Genomic DNA, 25,758 nt, shown 5'->3' on the forward strand with positions numbered 1-25,758 from the left:
ATTCAATTAATCCCCTGATTAATTTGAAGTATCTTGGGTTCTGGGAGGAGAAACCCTACAGAGGAACACTTAGACACCAAAGCTCAGATAATTATAAGAATTGTGCTGTGTAAAAGATGAAACGCAAGGAGAACCTCCATCACATGCCCACATCTTTTTTGAGAAAGCTTATTTCAGTGCTGAGACTGAGCATTCTTGTCTACTTTCATGCAAGCCCCACCACTCCCACCAGTAATGTAAATTCACCCCAAAGTGAGTGCTGACCAACTTAGTGCTGATTAACTTAATTGTACATCAGAATGAAGCCTTGGGCAGCTAATAAAGAAGGTCAAGAGTTCAAGTTATGTAAACTAGAAGCTGTTGCTCCTCATTGCACAGGAGGTTGGACTAGATGACCTTTAAAGGTCCCTTACAAGCCTGACTATTGTATAATTCTGTGAAACTAGCAGAAGTTCACCCACTCATGAGGCTGGTGCCAGCTGAGGACCTTGTCCCAGCATCTGCATGATGACGCTCCTAAGCGCTGCTCCAAATTCTGCTGAAGGTCAGGATCTCATCCCCAGGGCCCTGGATACACTGGGCTCTCCAGGTGCAGGTTTTGGTACCAAAACCTGGGTGATGTGGAGAGATCTGTGAGTCAGTGTCAGCTCAAGTGTCTCCCCTCAGCTGCATTTTATCACGTAGGAACCACTACAGATGTGTTTGGGTAATTCATGTGGTAGGAACTCACTGTGTGTACCCAGGGCTGCTCACAGAGAGATGCAGCCGGCACGGGAAAAACAAATCCTTCAAAAGAGTCCTCTAATGAAATTTGTGGTACTGCTAGACCTTGACACAAATATAGATCTTCAGCTGTTATTCTAAAAGGCATTTCAGGAACAGGCAAAATATATGTTCTCTTCAAACCATATCCATCAACATTCTTGGATTTGCGGGGAAATTTCCTGGGAGGATGGGAGAGAGGAGGCTGATGGGGAGATGGGGCCCTTGGTGCCTCCTTCTGGGGCAGAAAGCCAGGCATGCTTTGCTAACCCTTGCCCCAAGCCTGCCCCAAACCCTAGGGCTTGTGTGTGACCAGAGAGAAACCTGTTGTCTGCAGGAGACAATGCAAAGGCTGGCCATCTGGCACACTGGTGGGCTCACGGAAGGAAGGATTGCCTGACAGATGAGGAAGAGGCTTGTCTAACCATGTCAGGTTTCTGCATGCTGTGGGATGATCTCCCTGGTGTTTGTGTATATGTATACACAAATGTATATGAGTATATGTATAAACACATATATATAAATGTAAGAAAGGATATAGATACGATAGACATATATATATTTAAATTATGACTATAAAGGGGTATTCATATGCATCCATATAAATGAAGCTGCTGCCAATAGTTTTGTCAAATGTATTTGCATTCTGAGTGGCTCCTCAGGATTAATTAGTAAGTGGTGGTGACAGAATATGTGAGAAACTCTATCAACTCCTTTTTTTCTTTTCCCTCTTCCCTGCTCTTGAGATTTCTTACAATGGCTGAACACATAAAGGCAAACATTTACATTTGGGTATGTGTCTGAAATGATTTATTCTGAAGATATAGGAGCTATAAGATTCGAATGGGTGCACTTTGCTGTCTCCCTGGCAGGTCCAAAAATCACCTCATCAACTTCCCTTCCCAGATGTTGCCTGCAGACAACACACTCGGCCACGCTTGAACTGCTGAAGGGGAGATGCAGGATCTCATCACATCAAGCACCAAAGGCAGTGCTGGTACCAGCAGAAGCCCTGGGGGTGGGTCAGCCTCCTCCCTGACTGGTCAGGCACAGCCTTGGAGACAGCCTGCAAGAGGCCACAGTCCTCCTCAGCACAGCCTGCAGACAGCACTGCAAAATCAGAGCAAAGACTGTGAGCAGACTCTGGGAGGAGAAGATAGGGGCATTCCCAGATTTCAGCCATGGTGGATCCAAGAGGAGTCGTCCAAGCAGTTCCAGCCTCAACCACACAAGCTGGTGGCAGCACCAGGTGTCATTGCCAGTGGTGCATACACACAACTAAACCTTGAACAAAGAGAAACTGGATTTGGCTACAAGCACAATGGGGCAACTTCTTTCTTTGCTCCATGGTAAGTCACAGTCATAACCAAACTCAACTAGATGCTGGCTGGAGGGCTCTGCCCCACTCCTGACACTCCAGTTACAGCTACAGCCTCGACCCTCTGGAAGATATCAAATGACATAGAGGAGATGCTGGGAGCAGACCAACTTAGCAGAGCAAGACAGTGTCACATGCATTGCCGTATGCTTGCATGTATTTGCCCAAGGAAGCTGTGGATGTCCCCTCCCTGGAAGTATTCAAGGCCAGGTTGCATGGGGCTTTAAGCAATGGGTCTAGCGAGAGATGTCCCTGCCCATTACAGGAGGGTTGGAACTAGATGAGCTTCAAATGTTGCTTCTGGACCAAACCATTCTGTGATTCCATGATGTTTAAATGTCTGGCATGAAGGTGCTTTGGCATTACAGCAACTGGGCACAATGGTTGGGACGCGGCCCCAGCCCTGTTGCTGCTTCTCCCTTGCTTCCTGAAGCAGAGAAGAAGAAACAAAGCAAGCTCCAAAGGAAAGGTCTAAACACTAAAGCAGTGTCAAATGGATGAAAATTCAGCAAAAACCTGAGATTCCCACAGCACCATAGCTTCCCAGGGCTGTTCTGCTCAAAGGGATGGACACTGCTATCTGTTTAGAGAGTCGGGGGTGGAAAGGGCACGGGATGGGCAGCACAGAAAGCAGATCTATTAACAGCCATCATTAACTCGAGGGACTGGGCCAATGCAGCAGGAATGTAAAGCAGGAAGGGATGACAGCTTCAATAACAGATCAAGTCCACTTGAAGCAAGTTCATCTTCACTAAATCTGAACATGAGGGAAAGGATTTGGATTATCACAGTCCCCAAAGAGCAGTGACCCAGAAAGCTGCTCTGTTGGATACGTTCCCTGAGATCCTGTCACAGAGAGCAGGCACAGAAGAAAGATGCTACCAAGAGAGGAAAGACCAAATACCTACTTTAGACCTGCAGTATCCCTATCCCACCACTCTCTCCTCTGGAGCGTGGCTGTAACTGTACAGGATGTACAATACACTGGCTTAAAGAAAATAACAATCACCTAATTCTGGAGCAAATTTTTATCCAGGGAAAAAAAAAATCTATATTGGTTTTCTTTTTTTTTTTTTTTTTTTACTTACTTCCAGATCTGTACCCTTCCTGTTACTTGTAAACTTAGGACCATTTCCAGAGTGCCATGTTATAGTTAGATAAATGACTGCTACCACAAAGTAGTGGTGTGCTCAGCAGAAAGCCTGTCCTGGTTTACTGCCTCCCTGGAGTAGCTAGGTTAAATAATACTGGTGGAAATCAGCTATTCCTGTAGCAGATGATACTTCTGTTTATCACATTATGTTGCAGACAAGTTTATAACATGCAGCTGCTCTGTGCATATGTTCCTACTACACTTTAAAGGGGGATACTGCAATCACTACACAGCGGGAGCTTCTGCTATAATAAAAACATGTGTGGGATGATGCTGGAGAAATTCCCTCCCCCACAGCTTTTACACTGTAGACGCTGTTATTCTACACTCTTAGTACCCCCTTCTCCTTAGTTTTTTTCCCCTTTTCTAAAAACACTTCCCTCCTGAAACAAGAAACTTGCTCAGTTTTGTGCTTAGTTTTGAAGATTAGACTTTACAGGAGGTGGAGGAAAGGGGCAGTTGTGCAGGAGTTTTCTGAAGGTCATGGGTGACAGAGGAGTGCTCATTGCAAGAAATAGGACTGGAAACACCAGTGAAAAAACCTGAGCCTGGATACAGCCAGTGGAAAAGAGAGGAACTGGGTGGGAGAGTTTTCAGTGGGGTGCTTAAGATCTAAGCTTGAGAGGTTATTGAACCTGCATGCATTTAGGTTTGGGTTTTGCAGTGGATTTCACTAAAGGCCCATGTTGCTGTGCTGCCTTGGTAGGTCTCATGCAGCTGCTTTTCCTTGGCAGAATTTAGAGTCCTTTAGAAAATGAATGTATAATTAGGACCAAAACAAAAGTAATATCAGATGAAAGTATTGGTTGCCCAGGCACAAGTGAAGCACACTGTAAGGAAGTGGCTTGTGCAAAGCCACTGCAGCTCAGGGAAAAAGCCAGGAAACAAAATGTCTTTTGACTCCTAGCCAGTCCTACCCTCTGGATCATGTTGCCTACTTCTTGGGAGTAGATGCAAACAATGGATTTGGCCATAACTAGACGACAGGGGTGGAAGCAGCAAACTGCCTTTTTGAATTCCTGAGCAGATACCAGATCTCAGCCTCAAGCCACCATGCTGACGCTGTGCGCAGGAACAATGTGTGGTCGAAACTGATGCTCAGAAATGAGGTGGGATCCCATAGGATGCTATGGGAGGAAGGGCTGATGGTAAGTGTGTGGGATAACTTGTACTGAATTTGTATGGCTGCAGAGGAAAACGAGTATTTTGGCTCAGAGTCCTACATGCTTATGGAAGGATGATGAAGATGCAGACAGCAGAGCAAAGGACTACCAAAAGAAATACAGAGGAGAAATGTATGCTCCAAATGATCAGCAGGCTGAGGGCCAGATCTGCTGGCCTTAATCCTATTAGGCTGATGGTGAAGCTGACGGGATCTGCCAGAACTGAGGTACGGCCCCACAGACAGTAGCAAAACACGGTTTCAGCTGCCAAGGTCTTTTGGAGGAGAGCAGGGTTATAGAGCACAGAGAGAGAGTCTGTTCTCTAAAGCATGATCTGGAGAAGTAGCAGCATTTAAAGGCCTTGTGGAAAAAAGGCTTTTAAGGAGATTACATCATAGCTAGCTTCTGTGTTAACACTTGGCTCTGGCATTTATCTTTACAATGGACACTCACATCAGTCACTGCCCTCTGATCTGCCTTTGTCACATGTTTTTCTAACCAGCAGCCTCTCGATGAGACGCTGCTTCTCCCTTGCCACCTGATTCTCCCTCAGCAAGAAGGATGGGATTGTTTTTACCCTGATTAAATCACACAGTATTGGTTTCTGTCCCGAGCAAATGAGAAGTGAAGTCTGTGCCTTGCAAGGCAGCTTCCTCCTCACAGCCACATGGCCATTCTGCGTGGGCACCGTCACATCTCCCTGCTCTTCGCAACCCGGATCGGCGCCAGGCTGGGCAGCTCCAAGATGGTCCTAGTGACACCCCAGACAGTCCTAAGTGCTGCCTCTCCGTGAGAGCCGCCGCTCAGGTGAGCCCTGCTGTACCTGGGGCCTGCTTTCTCAGATGCAGGAGTTGTCGATCAGATTAGTGGGTAACCGGTGCCTCTAAGAAACAGGTCACAACTGCCTGAAAATTTGCTGTTAAATTATTACCTCGGAATTTATTTTAGAAGGTGACCTGATTTCCAGAGGTTCTGAGCACTAAGAAAGCCAGGATGCTTTAACCTGGGTGCTTAAATGTAGATATACAAAATCAAGTTTAATATTCTGAGTTTTATGATATAGGTTTTAACCTCTTTTTAGGCCATGCCATGGTGGGTAGAGGACAAAAATTCCTCTCAGGACATGAGTTCCAGCCTCAGCTCTCCCCCTTGCTTGTTGGGTGATTTTGGAAAGATCTTCACCCCAACCTCTGATTCTCCTCCAGGATCATAGAATCATAGAATCATAGAATCCTAGGGGTTGGAAGGGACCTCGAAAGATCATCTAGTCCAACCCCCCCGCCAGAGCAGGGTCACCTAGAGTACATCACACAGGAAGGCGTCCAGGCGGGTTTTGAATGTCTCCAGCGAAGGAGACTCCACAACCTCTCTGGGCAGCCTGTTCCAGTGCTCTGTCACTCTTACAGTAAAAAAATTTTTCCTGATATTCATCTTAAACCTCCTATGCTCCAACTTGTATCCATTACTCCTTGTCCTATCACTGGTCTTCACTGAAAAAAGCTTAACTCCATCGCCTTGACACTCACCCTTTACATATTTGTAAACATTGATGAGGTCCCCCCTCAGTCTCCTTTTCTCCAAACTAAAGAGACCCAGCTCCCTCAGCCTTTCCTCATAAGGGAGATGTTCCACTCCCTTAATCATCCTTGTGGCTCTGCGCTGGACTCTTTCAAGCACTTCCCTGTCCTTCTTGAACTGAGGGGCCCAGCTTTCCAAACGGTTCCAAGATATAGGGATAAAACATGCAACATAAAACTGCACGTCAGCACTGTTGTTATTCCCTTCCCTATTCTCTAGTAGTGTAACCAGGTAAATTTATAAGTACTTCATCTATATTTCTACACGAAACAACTGTATTTCCCTGACCTTCCTAGCAACCACCTATTTAAGAAAACACAGCAGCAAGGCCACGGTGTGCAGAAAAACAGCAGCACAACACTGACCTGGGAACAGTAATTCTCAAGTTCTTGTGAACAGAAGCACCACTGAGAGGCACAGAGATGTGCCAGCACAGTACCATCCACTTCACTGCACAAACACACAGTCTGTCTTTCCAGTGCGAGTGATGCACATGGAGAGCACCAGTTACTCTTCAGCAAGGAAAATCAGTGCTGAGGATCATCTGCTAGCCCCAGCAAACTGTGGGAAGTTGCCTTGTTATGGCAGTGAAAAGTGCAACCTGGAGAAAAGATGCCTGAAAACACTGAACATTCCTGATAAGTCTGCCCTGGCCATTTCAGTGCTCTGATACCTGAAAGCTTAGCAGCCTGTTTCCATCAGTTCTCAGCAAGCCCACACCCACGCACACATAAATACATACAGACACCTATTTGTGTCCCTCCCCCATTCTGCTTTGGCTGGAAAAGATTTCCTAGAGAGATAAAAACCAGTATGCTACACGGGGATGAGCAAACTCCCAACGCTTTTTTAAAGATGAACTTAACACCTGCAACAGCCATCAGCCTTGCAGACAAGGGGGTACTTCTGTCTGTCCTGCCAGTGTGCCCCAGGTACACCTGTCCTGTGGCCATTTCTGTAAGGAGCTGGTCAGCCACCCCCCTGTGTGAGCCTCCTTTGCAGGAGTCACAGTATGTCACCACCAAGTCTTCTGAAAGCTTATCCATCTTTCAGCTCTTGCATTGAACAGGCCTTCAAAGGAGGGATGATACAGGATGAAATTCAAGCAGCTGAAATATGATTTTGGAAGTCTAAGAAGCTCCTACACTGATCACCAGCCTTTTGTCAGAAAATTATTAATAAGATACCTCAGGGTTGGCAGATTTAATTTCGTAGAAAGATGACAGATTTTCTTGGTATAATGTTCTATATATAGATCAAATTAAGGTCCAGATCTGCACAACTTCTTCATGCTGCACAGTATTTACTAGTGATTCCATCAAAGTCACAGACTATGAAATATAAGTAAAATTCAGTGCTACTGGTATGATTAAGGTACTATCTCTAGATCCTTTAGTGGCTTTTTAAAGAGCTAAGGAACCTTCCGATAAAAGCAAAGGCTGGACAAGCCTCACAGCTTTGAGTTTAAACTTTCTAAAAACTTCCTCTTCAGGGAGCGCAGATACAAAACTAACTTTGGCCCACTGCAGACTGAATTTCTGAATGCAGATTGTGGAAGACTTGAAAATCTTGGAATATATTCCAAATGTGTTAGCAGCAGCAGCTTCTAAGGCACCAGTTTGTGTGTCTGTCTCTGAAGAATTAATGGTTTGCCTGTTGGACACTCAGATACTATATAGAGAAAGTGACTACAATAGACATATACTTCAGATTGGTAAGTACAGATGGCTTTAAAGAGTTCACTTTAAGAGAAAGCCATAGCAAGTCATATGTCTGGGTTTAGGGGAATAGTTGGCTGACTATGTAGCAGCTGCTTCTGTTGATGTATGGCATCTACACAAACAGAACCCTCCTGTTTGATATGACATAGTTTTTTCCTTGTATTCCTTCAATGGCTCAGTTATTGCTGGAAGTAAGGGCTACAACTATCACCTAAAAATGTCCCTGAGGAGACCAATTTATAATTCCCATACCTAGTGCACTCAAGATCCTTTTCCAAATTGTCTCAGGTTCAACTTAAGGGAAATAAAATTGATGACCTATCCAAAGTAAAATGGAACTGAAGTGTGAAATGCCTTCCAAACGAGGGGTAAATTTAATCCTAATAAAAATATAATTACATTTATCAACTGATACATTTTATGTAGTGTCTATATAGAATACTTAGAATGGCAGTTACATCACATTAACAGATCAAGTAGTTTTGCCATGGCAAAAGCCCAACACACAGTCCTCAATCACCAGAGTATATGTGTAACTCTCTAAAAGCTACAGGACAAGGCAAAGGCTACCTTCTAGTCACAAAAGCAAGCAAATTGGTTATTGCCTGCTATCTGCACTTCCTTCAGGCTTTACACAGCAGTCTGGACCTGCACAGGTAGGGCAGCTTCTCCAGAGATACTGCTCCACATCACTCCCTACTGAAGCCTGCAGCAGTCGGCAGCCAGTGCTGCAGAATCATGCCTCATAAGGCTGAGGTAGAGCATCTGCAGCTTGCCAAACCAAACCCAGGGTTAAACCAAACCCTCCCTTTGCTCCACTGATAGTCACTTGCTTTGATAGTGTTTATTAAATAAGATTATGCACTGCTTCCAAAAGGAAAGGAAAATGCCCAGGGGTGATCCAAAAGAATCTGCTCCATTGGCAAAAGTCCAGTTTAATAGCAGCAGTGCTCCTGGTAAAAGTCCAGATTAATAGCAGCATTGACAAATTTTTGGAAGAGACATTTCTGTGAAATATTTCTAACCAATGAGCTGATGAAATATCAGCTCAATTTAAAAAACACGTCAAAATTATAAAACTTTTCATTTTTACAACAATTAGTAATGCACAATTTGCTACAATATATATGTGGTTATAATGTGATACGATTTACTAGTGGAAGTGCTAAATTAACTTGCATAACTATCAATAATAGTTTTGGCAGTGGCATCAGTTATTAACTTGTGTTTGTACTATATTAAGGGACGCCATGTACTCGCTTTGTGATAACATCCCAAATGTTCAGCCTGCTGCTTCCTTGATCTGCTATGTCAACTTCAAAATTACCCATAGGTTGCAATTAAACAGGCAGTGCAACACCGTTGTATCATGTTTACAACGAAGACAATGCACAAAATCATTACAAGAACATACATTTCTGTGGGTCTGCTTTAGCAAAGTCAGCTCTTAGCCTTCCCAGCTAGGAAACCTCATGCCAATTAAGGGTCTACTTCTGAGTTGTGGAGATGAGGCTCAACTCCTTCTGCCACAGGCAGGGGAACCTACAATTACTTGTAAATCACCAGCCTCTGACTCATCCGTAACTTCACTGAAGATTTGTTATCTTCTTAATCAGTGAAATGGCAGGCATTACAAATGGACTGCCATCCACAAAGGGAATTAATGTCTTCAGCTTAGCTGACTCCTTTTGCTTAAAAAATAAATAAATCTGGCTGTTGGAGTATGCATCTCAGCAGAGAAAGGACGGTTCTGCTGCAGAATCACTTTAATATCTAATGCTTCCTTTTTCAAAATTAGACAATACTTTTAATCTATAGATAACAGAACTCCCACTGATTCTTCCACTGCAAAACCTGGCCTGAGGCTCTTACTTTTAAATACTTCAAAATGTATAAATGGATGCATTTTCAAGACAGTGCTTTTTTCCATAATATGGATTTATTATTACATGAAAAATTCAAAACAAATCTGCAAGGTCCCAGAGCAGGGGGAAGATTCAACACTTGCCTAAATAAAAATTGGACTTAACAAAAGATTTCAAAAGTTATTGTGGTGAAAAACTCTGAATTAGGAAAGTGATGGAAACTGTGATGGACAGGCTGATTAAGCAGTGTGTTCCAGAGATAGACACAGAGTTTACAACAGCATGTTATGTGTATAAGTGATAGCAGAATCCTTTCATGAAAGTATTAGCATGAACCTTTTCAGTCTTACCTGCTTAACATCCCAGCTGTCCAAGCTAATTCAAATTTCGTATTTAATTGCTGCTTGAGAAATCTCCTCACCTTAAATAATTTTCTTTTTTCAACTAGAAGGCGAGGGCTTGTAACTTTTACTCCTACACCAGAAATAACTGTATGAAATGCAAAAATTAACAGCATTTTGAAGTCTCTATGTCTTAATTGTTAAAATCACAGGTGCCTGCAGTTTGAGGCAGACAATCTTTTCGCATTTCTGGTTTAGGTGGGTGAATTCTGCCTAAATCCTTCCTTGGAAGCTTAATGATTTGGTTCATTGTGCTAACAGAGAAGGTGAAAACAACATGATATGGACCTAGCACCTACGTGCCATCATCACAGTCCTGTGGGGCTGGATTTCAATTTAGATTTGCAAGCCTCAAAATCCTACTACCCATTCTTAGAGTCACAGTCCTCCAGTAAAATAAAAGTGTAGCTGGGAGAAAACAGGAATTGAATTTTGATTTTTCTTTGTAAATTATAAACAATACTCTCACACAAGACTGTAATTCACAGTATGACAGCTGTGTTACCAAAACTGAAAGGGCTTCCCTGTTCCAGCATTCTGCTTGCATTTAAAAAAATCACTGTCTAGCCCAGACTTGTGGTAAAACAAAAGTTCTCTCACAGTAGCTGTCATTACCATAAATGTCTTGATGTAGAAGTCAATGTGCCCCCTCCCCTTTTGGTGCTGCTGGAGTTCTTTTCCATCACTGCTCAGTTGCTGTGTTGTATGAAGTATGGATGAAAACATATCCCCCATATTGCAAAAAACCAACAGTGGCCATCTTTTTCCTAACAAATCCTTTGGGCATCAGCACTTGGAAAAAACTGATTCCAGACTCCTGCTCAAATACCACCAAACAACTCAGAACCAGCCCTTCTGGCAGAAGGGATGTAGTTAAAGGCTGGTCCTGCCAGCTGAGTCCTCAGGGTCAGAATTGCTTCTGCAGCACCTTTTTGGAAAGGTGCAAAGCACTCACATGATAAAACGTCTATCCAAAGGGAAACTTAAAGTCAGAGCTCCGTGAGATGCTCAGCCTACACTGCAGAAGATACATAAGGCTGCCTGCAACAAATTCTCAGGTACCTCATGTTTTAAAACATGTGGTGGACTCCCGGAGGATTTCAATTCAGTTTTGCAATCAGAACCTCCACTCAACTCCAGAAGGACAATCATATAGACTGCTGCCAAGGACAACTGGCATTTTGTAGGCAAGCACATCAACATCTGTACCCACATAATACAGATCTCCTCTTCAAATGGCCATGAGGCCATGCTCAGCATGAGGCTCATTCTCTGAATCCACAACTGGGTTGCCCTCTCCATTCTACTGCCAGGATTTTGGTTGTAGACAAGTCTAAGGAAAAAATATTTTTAATTCTTTTATGTGTCATACAGTTATTATTTCTATAACAAGTTCCTGCTGTGAAAGGCTATGTTGTTAACAGTCAGCAAGCCAAATCTGCAAATTTTAATTGCTTTAAAACCTCCCCCAAATTTAAGAAAGTCCTGACCTCTACTTCAGACGTCAGTAGTTCCTCTACTTCAGACTCCTGCCTAGATACGCACATTGTGACCATTTGTCCTAAGAGATCTAAATGTCCTTAGCTTTCCTTCTTGCACTGAAGGGAACCTGCACACCTTCTGAAGTTAAGCTATACATCTGTGCTCATACAGTTGCCAAAAAGTGATGTCTTTCCTGAATTTGGTCATTTTTATTTTGGCATTTTCACCAGCCCAAATAATTAAGTTAATTAGATGCACTATCTCTGAAGAGAAAGGAAAATACTTCCTTGAAAAAACAAATCATACAATTACAGCCTGGAGTTTAGAGTCCTCTGCAGTGATGTCATTCTCTTTGGCTTTGGGCTTACTTGATCGTGTTTTATCTCCACTGATAGCTATAGACAAACTGTCACTGAGGTCAGGTGCTGTAAAGCCCACACTGGGTACCTATGTGCAAGTGCCCAAGTCTGAGGTTGGTTCACGAATCCAGACTCAGCCTGTAAGAAGCTTATACTAAGAGTACAGCTTGTAATGATCTCAGATAAAAACTGTTACTTATCTTTCCTCTGCTAAATTTTGACTGAAACTATGTTTGACTTCTATCATTCAGAGAGAATGACGGCACCCTGGGCTCCTCACCTAACATGGGAGATGGGTAGAGCAGAGACAGCTAATGTTGGTTAATGCTGAACAACCTTTGTACCATTTTGAAGAAGTCATTTCTGAAATGTTTTTTCCTCAAACCTTCACACCAGTGAAAACTGCTACTGACTGCAGTGTATGATTAGCTTTCACTCTTTCCTCTTTTGAAAGCCCAACTTCTACTTCCAAAGTCCTTTATTCTTTGCAGTGCCCCTGGAGAAACCTGCATGCTCACCAAGTATTCAAGGGTTGACAACAGCAGTATTCTAGATTTTGAAGGGTCAACACGATTTGAACTAGCTTAATCTCATGGTTCTGTAAAGCTGGATTAGAAACGCTGCCTAAACAAGTGCTCCATCCACCTTGCCTCAGTCCTGGCTGAAATCCAGAGACAAGGAGGAAAGCAGACGGGGGGAAAAAAAAGAAAGAGTTAATTAAAGGCCAAGTTCTGAGCATCTCTATCTCCTTTAGGTCATTACAGCCACACTGAGGGAACAAAATTTCATTGAAAGTTCCTTCTTTCTTTGCTGTCAGCAAATAAAATTAGGTGGCCTTAGGCCCTCAGAGCCTCTTGAGCTTTCCCTTCATTTCATCAATGAGCAGCTTCCTAGGCATGGGTTAAAGAGCAGGCTGCTGCCTGCATATGGAAGTTACTGTGGAAACATCAATATGCCAGACAGTCTGGAGGAACTGCAATCAGCCATGTCCCCTGACAGTCCCCACCACTTTGTCCCACAGAACCCACCACCCCAGTTACTTCTAACACTGGCTGGAGCTGCTCTCTTTGAAGATACTCAGTAAGGTACGTATCTATACCAGACAAGGCAGCAGTATATCTCAGTGGGATGCCAATAAATTGCGCCTGGTGAAGATCCATGTGTCCCACTTTACAGAAAGAGACAAGGCTAAACTAGCAATATTGAGAGAACCAGCACCCATGGGGACCAGCATGGCTGTTCCTAGCCTTCACTGAGATACCATTAAGCAAATGGATTCACTGGAGCAGATCAGGAGTTCTCCTTAGTGAGGAAGGGACACATGGAAATACTGCTGTATGGGAATATGCCATTACAGCTGCAAAGTGGATGCAGTAAAAGCAAGAAGAGGAGTTGGAAGGGACATGGAAAACACCAGTGGTCTGTGTGAGGGACTTAGAAACATGGGAAAGGAGGCCTAGGGTCATGGCTGAAGGAGGACAAAAGCCGTTTGTGTTTTCTTCCCTGGGGCCTGGAGTTAGGGTGGCAGAGGTATTTCATGTCTGTAACTTTGTTATCCATGTTTGGAAATACATGGGCCACATGATCTAATTTAATTTCCCATATTCATATTGTTGAACGAATTTTATGCCACCTCAGGGTGCACTGAAACACACCCCACATACTCCTGTAGTAAACAGATTACTAGAATAGTGAGGTGCCTCCTAAAGCCTGGAAAATTGGTGCTTCTACCACAGCTCACGTATTTAGACTGACTGCTCAGTTGTGTGCAATTCTACTCATTTTCTGTGAAGAAAATTAGCTTATCACTCCTCAGAGTCATCACAACATTTACCAGTATTTATATGTGAATTCTGGAATTCACAACATTTAAGAGATTTTGTATAAATGTATCTGCAGGAAGCAGAATTGAAGATCTGTCACTGGATCAACCTGTCAATATTGGTAAGTCCTAAGAGACACTAAATGCACTGTAATTGCTCCTGAAGGTCCTCAGTTGTCCTCAAGCACATAAAAACATTTCAGGCATTGATTCAGCTGCTCACAAGCAGCTATCTGGTGCCATTCCATGCATTCAAGTAGGCATCAAAAAGTCATTGAGATGTGGTGCCTAGGGATATGGTTTAGTGGTAGACGTGGCAGTGCTGGGTTCACGGTTGGACTTGAGGATCTTAAAGGTCTTTTGCAACCAAAACAGATTCTAAGGTTCTATGGGTTTGTGTGCTGGTTTGGTTTGGTGGGTTTTTGGTAGCAAGGGAAGGGCCCCAGGAGTGGCTGGGAAGCTCTCCCTGCACCAAACCCAGCCAAGCAGCCATTAGAGGGACAAGGGATGTGCCTCTGTGATTAACATACGAAAGAACTGAGATAAAACCTAAGCAGAGCAAGCACTTAGTAGGAAGGGAAAGAAGAGCTGAGCTGGAGAGGTGACAGGCAGTGCTGGGGTGAAGATCCTTGTGGCTGGCAAGGAAAAAGGGGAAGAAGGTGCCCATGCAGAAGTTTCCCTGCAACCTATGGTGAGATGGCAGCTGTCCCCCTGCACTCATGCAGGAACCTGGTGGAACATTCCCTGAAGGCACCAGGAGGTGTGAACTTGGCCACTGGACTTGGATTTTGTGGCCAGAGGATTTGCTGCCTGTGGACTCTGATTACGCAGCTTTGGAAGACCCCAGTGCCAGGGGAGGTGGCTGTTGCTGAAGCAGACCTTGACTCTGTGGGAAGCCCAGGCTGGACCAGCTTTCTTCTGACCTTGTGGGAAGGACTCATGAGGGAGAGGTTCATGAAGGACTCTCTTCCATGGGAGGGACCCCGTGGGGAAGCAGGGAAGGCCTGTAAGGAATCCTTCCTGAGGAGGAAGGAGCAGCAGCCTGTGAACTGACTCTAAACCCCATCCCCTGTCCCCCTGTGCCGCTGGGGGGAAGGAGGGAGAGAAACCGGGAACAAAGGGATTTGGGCCCAGGAAGAAGAGAGGGGTGGGGTAACATATGCAAGCCCTGGTCTTTGTGTTGTCTGTGTCCTGTGTGCATCTGATTAGTGGGAAAGTAAAGTATTTTTTTTTTTCCCCAAGTTAAGTCTATTTTGCCCGTGACCTTAATTGGTGAAGAACCCTCCTTGTCCTTTGTCTTGACCACGAGATTCTAGTTGGCCTTGTCAACCTCATCCCAGAGTGTGTGTGAGGGGGGGAGCTGAGTAAGCAGCCAGGTGACTGTTTCTTTGTTGTCATTTTAGGCCCAAACCATGACAGTTTGTAAAACATTCAGGTGGGATTGATGGAGAGGACACAAAGAGGGTGCTTTTCCATAGCAGCAGTTGGAGATCAGACAAGATACATCAAAGGAGCACAAGGTATCTTCATTTAGTAGATAACTGAGCTGTCAAGGGTCTGTAGTAATTGGATAGATGGGAATTTTGTACTTATTGGCTTTAATCATCAAACCCAAACCACAATAGGTGTTTTAGAAGGATGCAAAGATGATCTAACACTCCAACACATGCTTAGTTTGATTGCAAAGAGAGCTTTTAAAGACAGTGCCTAGCAGGCTGCAGCCTCTTGTGGCTCACAAAGCTCGGAGAGCAATGCCAGCATCTTTATTAAGTGCTTCAAGGTGCAGACACTGTACCTTGCAAAGGTAAAGCACTTGCAGTGCCTGACCTGCTGCTGTTTTGCAGAGGTCTTTCCGTACTTAACTTTAATAACTTAAAAAGTGTAAAGTGCAAGTCTAGCATCAACCCCTTAATAATAGCTTGTCCCTCTACTGCCCTCTCCTCTGAATGCTGTTTAAAAGCAGTGTCTATAACATCAATATTTAACCACGAGGCTTGCTCAGTCTCACAAGGATGGGGATTGCTGTACACGTGGGCTAAATCACAGTGCCTAGACAGCTGATAATAATGAAAGCATCTTTCAAGATGAGGCAGTTGATTGCTTCTCTAAAGCTTATTGGTGAAAGGAATGTGTAATCTATTTTTTTTATTGCATTTCAAATGAAATAGCTTGTTTAAATATTAGTCATCTGGATTTATATAGCTCATTTTTAGAACTGGGTTAGCACCTGGCAATCCAGCCTGAGTAAGCACCAGGCTATCCCAGTTGCAGGCCCATTTGATTCCTCTTTCCTCTTTTTGCAATGTGACTGACTTCTTTTTTCCATTATATGATTTCCTTCCCACTTCACAGGAGACAAATCCTGCCCCCAGACCAGGTGCCTGAGGGCAGCCCAAGGAGGGGACACAGCCTGGCAGCACTGCCCTCCTCCTGGCACCACAGAGCAGCTGAGCTGGCCCCTGTGCCAACACTGCTCTCCCACTTCACTGTAGGGAACAGCAGCTCCCGCAGGGCAACGGGGTACCCCACGCACAAGAAAACAAAGTGGCAAAGTGCTTTATTTTCTGACTGTGAAACAAAGATCAAAGGAATTTTCAGTATTACTGTCCATGACATTTTCCTGAACATTGAAAGAGATTTTTCCTGCTATTAAAAACCTTCCCCTCTGCTTTCCAAACTGTCTTTGTACTTTCTTTCCCAAGTGCTACTCTTTTTTTTCTTTTTTCTTTTTATTTTTCTTTTTCCCTGTCTTTGCTTTACATGTCTGCAGTGTGGCCCAAATACAAAGCCTGCTCCTGGCAGAAAATAAACTGCAAAATTCTGCCTGTCCTCTGCTTGGGTAAAAGCTGTGCAGAAGCTTTTCTTGTCTCTTCTGCACATCTGGGGATGGCACTGATAAAAACAAACAGACAAATGATGCTACCTAATGATTTCTTTTCCCTTAGGGGAAGTGCTGAGAAGGATAATAGAGATACTTTGCAATGCTGTTCCCAGGGGATTTTATCTAAGCAGGGAGAAGAATTAGTAGGCAGCCTTTTAGGGAGAGACACATTTGCAAGAATTTAGAAGTGTTAAGTAGGTTTGCTGGGATACCAAATACCTGGGACCTAAAAGTGTCTGTGCAGGGTCCAGCCCATGTACCTGCACCCAGCCAGCACAAGTAGAGCCAGCAAGCTCTGTCCCACTGTGGTGGGACTGCCTCTCTGGGGACCTCCAGCACACCTAGCGCTCTCCAGAAATGACCTGTGTGTCAGGGATCCCAGGAATACCGATGAGGAAGGAAGCTGGCAGAGCTAGCCAGCAGGCACTAGGTGTGCCGGACCCAGGGATGCACAGCTGGAAATCAGAAGGAGCTCAGATGGGCTGGCTGAGGCCTGGGAGAACTGATTTGTATGAGAAAAAATAGAAGAGTCTTTGTGTGTTCATTAGTGGGAACTTGCCATTGACTCCTGACACGCCTCTGACTTTTGTTACAGTTGAAAGCAGATTAAAACCAGTGAACCTGACTCAATGCCATGGTGAAGGAGCAGAGCTGCGGTGTCTTGAACACACCCAAACCTGCAGAATTATGTGGGTGGAATGTTTGAATTTTTGCCTGCTTATAAATTAATTGTTCTTGGAGCACGCAGACCTCCAAGCTGCCCAACTGTGAAACAGGAGGTCATATACCCCAAGGGGAAGTACAGTGCTATGTCTGTGTAGGAAAGCACTTCCCAGGGCTAGGGTATTAGGGAACCACTTAAAGCTAGGGAGTCATATATCATACAATGAAAGGAGGGAATTTCCCTGGCTTTCCTCCAAAAGCTGAGCATTATTCATTGATCAGAAAACAGATCTCCGCCTCTACTGAGAACATTTTTTCTTCCATTTGCTAAGTGGAAAATGACAAATGAGCTAACTGTGCCCTCTTCCAGATCCTTTCTCCTTCTGTCTGTCCAGGCATCCCTGTTGCTTCGCCCTCCCTCAGCGCACCAGACCTGTACCAGCAGCTACTTACTTGGCACCACCTGCAACCTCGGGGGTGGTGGAGGTGGAGGAGGCGGTGGTAACGGCGGAGGTGGCCTGCACTGGCAGATTTCCTGGCAGCTCTCTGTGACTTCGTCTGCTACAGGCTTGGAGCATGACTTCTGAGGCTCACCCTGAGTGATCTGTGAAGAAACAAGTCATTGCATGAGCAGCAGAAATAGTGAAAACTGATTTTCCGTGAATGCGTTTCTTGGTCTCGAGCACCCAAATGGCACTTCAGACTGTAGTGAGAATTGAGCTTGATTTTCTCACTAAAGCCACTACAGGGAGGCCCCTTCCCTAAATGGTCCCCAATGTTTTATTTTTTATTTAACACAAAATCTTCAAGAACTCTTTCCCTCTGTCAAGTTTGGTTGAAATTGGCTGGTAGGTTTCTGAGTTATTATGGGGAAAGAAAAAGGCGGGTAGTGGCACACAATATGATTGCATAAGGCTCCTTTCCTTAGGAAAGCCATCTAGCAGCATGCATTATTCACAGGGTCATTGCTGCAAGCCAAAGGGAGCTAATAAAAATTACAAGACAGTTAGGGTTGGGATTATGTTCATTTTCTTTATGGCAGAACTGAAAGCCAGAGGAGATCTCTTCCTTGCTTTTCCAGCTTCCTTTTGATGTTCAGAGAGCATTTCAGGAAGTGTTTTCACTTCCCACCAAGAGGAGAAGAAGCCCACATTTTACTCACTTGCTGACCACATCAGTGACATGGTCAAAATGGAAACGCTACAGACTATGACTTGTAGCTTTCGTAACAGGCAGCATCAGCTATTAATAAAGCTGAAGGTGGGACAGTGCAGAACTCAAGTGTAGGCATTACTTGGCCATGGACAATGATTTAGCCAGTATTAGCATAAAATAAATTCAATAGCTTGATCTAGTCATGACTAGGACCATTTACTAACAGCATATTTTTTTTTACCATCAGTTACATGAGTAGAGATTTAAGGAATATCAGTAAAATCCCAAATCTAATGTTTCTAAATGAAGAGGACTAAGTCCCTAATCAAAAGAAAATTTGCTGAACATCTCAGGAGCTTTTGAGAGGTGTCAACTTCACAGGTCTCTAAGCCAGCTCTTTTTCAATGAACTGATATGTATATGGAAAATACTGGATGCAATTTTAAGGAAACAAAGCCTAAAAGATAAATAATCATGTTGTATAAGGAACACTTTTAAGTGTAGGATTGGGAGACCACCTGGGACAGACCTGTGTCTTACAGAAGGGTAGTTATGCTAACATTAAATCATTCTCTTGTACAGTTGGGTCTTGGACAGGTTACTGTTCTAATAGTTCTGGCCTAACATAATCTTTAACTAGCTCTTTTGGACAATATCTTGGTCATTACAAAGAAGATGTCTTGTGCCATGCTTTCTGACCTGTTTTAGGTGAGCCTCTTCTGTCTCTGCCTATCCCAAGAGTCACCCAGGGTTGTCTTCTTCCCCTTCCTCTCTCCTGCCCAAGCTTTGCCTCCCTTCTCCTGCCAGTTCCAGACACACAGTCTGTCTCCTCTCCCCTTTCAACCCTTGCCCACAGCCCAGCCAGTGAGCCTTTCCCACCACCCACAGCTGGGCACCAGGGGTGCTGAGCTGCAGGAAAGCCACACACAGTCATTTCATGTATTTCTGGCCAAAGGGAAAGACGTGGCTAATTAAAACAACATCACTGCACAAAGGACATGTTCACATGCATAGGAGGTTTCTAAATGCAGAAAGATGCATTACTCTGGCCTCAGGGAAATGGAGGTAGGGCTTTGTTGATTAAATACTATAGAGAGGGAGGAAAAGAATAGATAAGGCTATGCACAGCTGAGTTGGAAGGACAGCTCGGCACAGCACAAGTCAGAAGGCTCCGTTCTTTAAACAGCTTGTCAAGATCTATTACCAAGCATAGGGAAAAACAAATTCAGTATAAGTGCTTTCCAACTTTCCCCTTCACCATCAGGTAACAGTAAGAGGATGGTTAAAGACCATCACAGACAGCTTCCAGGAACTTACACAAACTCTTCGAATGTTCTAATGAATCAAAGTGACTCGGCTTCGTAATCCCCCATGACTGGTAATAAATCTGTCTGCTAAGCAGGCTTATTTATTTTTCAAGTGATGGCAGGCAGCAGAATATCCTCGATCCTGTTCCAGCTCCTTCAACACTCTTCACAGGCTGGGTTGGGATCTTAGAGATTCTCCCAAGAGAAGCCCTGTAGGAGAAGCACCCACCCTGTGTGCTGCTGGCAGTGCCACAGCTGGGGTACCTCCTGCTTGTGTGACAACATTGACTGCGCTGAGAGAGGAGGCAGGGCAATGTCTCTCCACTGGCCCCAGCACCTGATTAGGAAGGAACTATTAACTCCTAGCTACAATTACCATCTCCTGCCTATTTCTTAGGTTGGAATCCTACAGCTCACTAGTCTCGTGGGAGCTGGTGCAATGGGAGAGGACAGAGACAGGGAGGAGTAACATTGAGCAGACTTGGAGTCAGCTTCATTTGCAGACCAGAAGCAGCTTTGTGTATATAAGTCTGAAGATGGTGCTGGTATGGAAAAGCTACATTGACTTATTGCTCTAATTTAATATCAAGCAGAATGAAAGGCTTGTTCTGTCTTTTTTTAGAACTATCAACTGCTTTTAAATCCCTGGAGACTCTCCTACCTTAGGTTGATAATAGAGTGTCCTCAGAAACCAGTAGATATGCTTCTCAATTACTTTGCAGACAAGATTAACCCTAAACATGCCCAGACACCTTCTGCTCCCCTGTACTTTTAAAATAGTATTTCTGGAACAAAAAGTTGCTCTGTTCCTCAGTACCTTAGTCTGAACCTTTATAAAAATTTCCCAAAATCATTCTTAAATGGTTGGGAAAAAACTGACATTTAAAAGCACAGGCTTTATAATCTGTTTTCCTTCTCTTGTCACTCAGTAAAATGTCTGGTTGATACCTGTAGGAACACAGATATTACCTTGCCAGGGGTTTGTCTTAGAGGGTTAGTTTGAAATAACAAAGGTATCATAACTTGGCTGAAATCTGGCACGAAAAGGAAAGACCCGAATTGAGGTTGAGTGCCTTGAGGAGGAGAGAAATAGTCAAGGACCGCTGCAAGGAGGTTAACTAACAGTAGCAAAATAGAATTAAGAAAAGAAGAAAAGACATTTGGCTCCTTTTCAAGAAAAAAAAATCCCACTGTTGATGTCTATTAGTCTTCATATGAAAGGAATGAAGGCTATTACTTGTGTCTTCTAAAGGTAAGCAGAACAAATCACTAGAAAATATGCTTTAGGGAACAATCTTGCTCTGGCAGAAGACGATGAAATAAATTACTCCATGTTTCTTTCTTACTGTCTGCAATTCAAGGTAAGCTGCCTTTACAGAAGATGGCAGGATAAAAAAGTCATGTTGAAAGAGTCTAATCTTTCTCTGGCAGGGTATGCAAATTCAAGCCTGGCCTCAAACTTTACTGCTTATTTATTCTTTAGTCTTTATTTTATTCTTTATTCTTGTTATTTATTCAAGTTTATTCTCGTTTGTACTACCATGGCCCCAGAATGGCTTGGGAAGCACTTTGCAGATAATGACTAACCAGGCACCTGCTGGGCTGCCAGGCAGTTTGTAGCACAGATGTTGCTTTGCCAGGGGGTTCTCTCCAGAGATGGACCACACAGGTCTTGCTCCCTAGTTCTTGGCTTTTGCACCTTTCAGACATTCCTCCACGTGCTGGATGTGCCATGAAAATATGTCTCTTTGGGCTGTCAAAAACTTGGTTGCTTGTTTGGCATGAGACATTCTTAACACACTCAGCAGCTGGCCAGTTTGGATATATACGTTGCCTGGACTTCAAGCTGATGCATTTTTGCCCTGTTCTGAAAATACAGAGACTTAACTTTATGGATTTGTGCTTTTGATATGAACATGCTTTGCAAAAGGAAAAATGTTTTAAAATATTAATGGAAATTGAAATCTGATCCACAAAAGTCCAGGGAAAAGCAAATAAAAAGTCGTAACTGATGGTTTCCTTTTGCACTCTCTTTGTTGAAGTTTGTGCCTCTGATGTATTTCTTTTCAATCTCAGACTTCCTTCAGAAACAGTGGTCCTAGTCCTGCTTTGCATAGAGGGGAAGAACAAATCTGCATGTGGTCAGAGCTGTTTAGTATTTCAGTAGAGTCCCATGGGGTTGCAGCAGTCCACAAGCAGGCTCTACAGAGTGGGATGGAATAAGAAGATTAATACAGTCCCCAGAGGGTGGCCCTCTTAGGACTTCTTGAATCAGGTAAAAAGAGGAAAGCTTGAAAAGGGAAGTGCAGTTGACAGAAAAGGCACAGAAACCTCTAAAAGCCTGCTGTTGTGGCAAGAGTTTTGTCTCTTGGAAGCAGTCTACAGATACAAGATCTCAACAATCCCAGGACAGCTCTGCATAATTCACATCAGAGTTAATCCAGATGCATGTTTATGAAACCAGAAAAAACGAGACCCTGCTATTTATCATGACACTTAGTGCTCTTTGTTTTAATTATGTCAAAAGCCTCAGACAGAATAATCCTTTCCTTCTTGTCACAAAGCTGGCTACAATGCTAGTAAGAAAAGATTGTGGGCTTGTTTTGTTTTGTTTTTGTTTTGTGGGTTGTTTGTTTTGTTTTTTTTTCTTTGGTTTGTTTTGTGTTGTTTTTTGTTTTTGTTTTTTTTAAATAAGAGAAATGCTTCTCCTCTGATTAGCATCTGACTGATTCTCTTAAGTGCCTCAAGGCAAGGCCTGAGGAGGAAATGCAAAGATGTTGGAGGGAAGGTCATGCCACACGTAAGTCATCACATGAGTGAATGGGCAAAGAGGGGCTGGGAGAAAAGATTTGAGAAAACACAAGGGCTGCTGTAGATGGATCAGGTGAGTGACACAAGTGGACATTACTGAATTAGTTGAGGAGAGTATGACTTGTGAGACTTTGAAGGTAAGAGCAAGGATTATGACACAACATGCAGAAGGGAGTAATGGGAGGGATTCCAAGATGAGGCAGTTCAGTCACAGAAGACTGGCATGCTGGTGACTCCTCCACACCTGCCCTTCCCATTGCTATCTGCTGAGTTTTGGGAGAGCTGGAAAAAAGCTTGAGTATGAGCAGGTTTATTGATTGTCCTTACACAGAACAGCAGGCTATAGCACAAGTATAGATGAAGAATGGGACAATAAAACTTAGACACTACTGCAAGCAAAGGCTTTTGCATTTCTCAGAGCCTGTTTCAGTCCTTGTAGACATTAATTATTTTTGAAAGATTGGCTTAGATCACCTGTGTATTTTGCCAGAAAGATGTTCATGTACTTTTTTTTTTGTCTGCCTGATTGACTGACTGATTACAGGAGAGAGGTTTCAGAAGGCATCTCTTTTTACACAGTTGTGCTTCCCTTAAGTTTTAGCTTACGCTTAGCTACCTGAATGCTGGAGCTAGACAGCAGGAAGGTAGTGCAGCCAGAGATTTTTATGACAGGGACACTGGCTTAAAGGAGGTTGTTTTTGTTGTATTTCTGTTCATTTTAATCTGTAATGAGCACAAATCCTCTTTGTCATGCATGGCAGGAGACAAGATGCTAAAGCAAACAACATCTCTGTTTAATCTCTTCGGAGTCACTAAGTTTAGAACAGGGAGTAAAAAACGTGGAGTCTCCACTGTGTTTTCTCCAAGAAATAAACTGCAATTGTTCTGTTCTTGAACAGCACTTGGCTGGCTCATCAATCACTCCTCTGAAGACATATATTATAAATAAACTTTAAAATATCGAAGTGACGCATTTGAGTTGAGCTTTGCTGCTCGTCTGATTCTCTGAACTGGATGGGCACTCTCCCTCAACACGTACTCATTTCTTCCAGTCCATCTTGCTGGTCACCCCACATTACAATCAAGGTCACACAACATCACAGCATCGGAGTTGGCAAAAGCTGATTCAGCCCTTCAATCCAGAGAATCCTCAATTCGCCATCAGCATCGAAAACCCACGGCAAAACATTACCAAAATTAGACTGCCGGAGCTGCGCTCCGCGCGTCGCCGCTTCCTTTCTGTGCATCTCGCCACCTCCAGCAAAATGCGCTTACACACCCTCCGGCTGCCGGCGCGCCGAAGAAAGTCCACTACAGCTTCCTCCGACAGACCAGGGCGAGTTCAGCGCTGCCGGGGGCCGCCCGGCCCTCACACACCCCGTCCCGCTGCCGCCGAACCCGGGGGGACCGCGCCGAGGAGAGCAACAGCTCTGCCGGCCCCCGCCCCAGCAGCAGCCCCCGCCCGCGCTGCCGGGGGTGCCCCGGGCTCTGCCCGCCGCCCCCCGCCCCAGCCCCGGCCCGCTGCCCCCCGCGGGCAGGCTCGGGCGGCCCTACCTGGACGGAGCCCCAGAGCGGGTGGAGGGCACAGTGCAGCAGCAGGGAGGGCCAGCAGCAGCGGAGCAGCCCCAGCAGCTCCCGGAGCAGCATCCCTCCTGGGCGGGCGGGCGGGGGCGCGGGCTCCGTGCGACCTGGGGAGGGAGCAGAGCGAGCCGGCAGCAGAGGCGTTGGCTCGTACCCATCCCCGGAGCGCGACTGTCCCAACTTTAATTCTGGAGGGGAGGGAGGGAAGAAGGGAGGGAAGGAAGGGGGGGAGGGGGGGGGAGGGGGGGAGGCAGGGAGATGGGCGGGTGGGGAGGGGAAAGGGTGGTCGGGAAAACCCAGAGCCCTGCAAGTCCCGTCTCCCTCAGCGGGGAAGCATGCCTCCACCCCGCCCTGCCCGCCTGCCTCCTGCGCGCCCCGCCGGCTCCCCCTCCCCGGGATGCTCCTTCGGCCGCCGGCAGCCTGTCCTCACCGCTGAGCCCGGGGCTCCCTTACACCCCGAGGGGGGAGCGGGCGGCGGGAAAAGTTTGGAGCCGGGCTCGGGGGCAGAGGGGCTGGTCGGTGCCGGGGGCGCCGCCGGAGCCGGCGGGGAGAGGCGGGGAGAGCGGAGTGGCAGCGCAGTCCGGGGACTGCATCTCCCCCCTGCCCGCCGCCGCCGCCGCTGCTGCAGTGATTTTTCAAGCCCATCGAGGCAGTCCCTTGCGTTCTCGGCTCCCCTCGGCTCTCCTTCCCCGCCCGGGCTCCTCCCGGCGGCGGTTTCCCTCCGCTCGGCCCCGGCGAGGCTGGCCCAGGGCGGGGGCGGCCCCCGGGGCGGCTTGGGGAGCCCCGGCGGCCTCCCCACAGAGGGACCGGGGCCGAGCCGAGGGGGAGGCGAGGGAGCAACCCCCTGTGCCTCCAGGGCACAGCCGTGGCCCTGGAGGAGCCTCATCCCAAATTGCAGCCAGGTGTTTTGGGGGGTTGGTGGGGTTTTTTTGGTGGTTTGTTTCCCCCTCCGAGTGATGCAAGGGCTTGTCCTGTGACAGGTGGGAGCCCTTGGATGTGCGTCCCCAGCCCGGTGTCTGTAGGATGTAATAAGGAAGGTGCTTCTATGATTGTATGTAATTATGTACATGGAAATGTTTAACAGCATTTGTTGGGAAGTGCATAAAGAATCCCCTAATACCGAGACACTGCAACCCAGCCTCCCTGCAAAGAGGTAACAGGAGAAAAATCAAAGATGAAAAGTAGAAAATCAAAGGTTAAGACTGTTTCATTTCCAGTGAATCAGTTAATGAGCAAAACAGCTGCTCTGTGAATGATGACCATTCACGCAAGTTGGGCTTGGTGTGTATCAGGATGCCCATGAGCATCTGTTGTTGGGCCAGTGGCACAGGTAGGCTGTCCTGTTTTCAGTGTTTTGAAGTAAGTAAGCAAATGGGTTCAGACAAAAAAATATTTGGCCTAGGATTTATATTTCATACCCGGAGATTAGTGAGTTTGCAGACACTGATTTTAGTTTGTATTTCTGGCAGCCAATGAGGTAAGTTTAATAAACAGTCTCATAAAAATCTGCTCGGAGAAGCAGGAGTGGAAATACATTAACTTCTCAGCTGATGCAGGACTAAAGTTTTCATACCACTGATACACCAGCCTCCACTCATTTCAGTCCCAACAGACACTGGTTTAAATGTCAGGACTATCAGGGCCAGCAGCATCTTACAAATGAGAACAGCACAGTT

At 45.2% G+C, this 25,758-nt stretch overlaps 1 protein-coding gene across 2 annotated transcripts in view; it reads right to left on the reverse strand.

The window, feature by feature from the left end:
- The window catches only part of PRIMA1 (proline rich membrane anchor 1), a 56,618-nt gene extending 32,466 nt beyond the window's left edge, over window positions 1-24,152 (reverse strand). For both annotated transcript variants that reach the window (XM_051621979.1, XM_051621980.1), the window contains exons 1-2: window positions 24,056-24,152; window positions 17,682-17,832 (exon numbers count right to left, since the gene is read on the reverse strand). In XM_051621979.1, the coding sequence (XP_051477939.1) occupies window positions 17,682-17,832; window positions 24,056-24,148 (244 nt within the window). In that variant the 5' untranslated portion in view covers window positions 24,149-24,152. The remainder of the gene's footprint in view (window positions 1-17,681; window positions 17,833-24,055) is intronic.
- Between the last annotated feature and the right edge of the window lie 1,606 nt (window positions 24,153-25,758).

Source organism: Apus apus, chromosome 5 (assembly GCF_020740795.1).
Source record: "Apus apus isolate bApuApu2 chromosome 5, bApuApu2.pri.cur, whole genome shotgun sequence".
NCBI lineage: Eukaryota > Metazoa > Chordata > Aves > Apodiformes > Apodidae > Apus > Apus apus.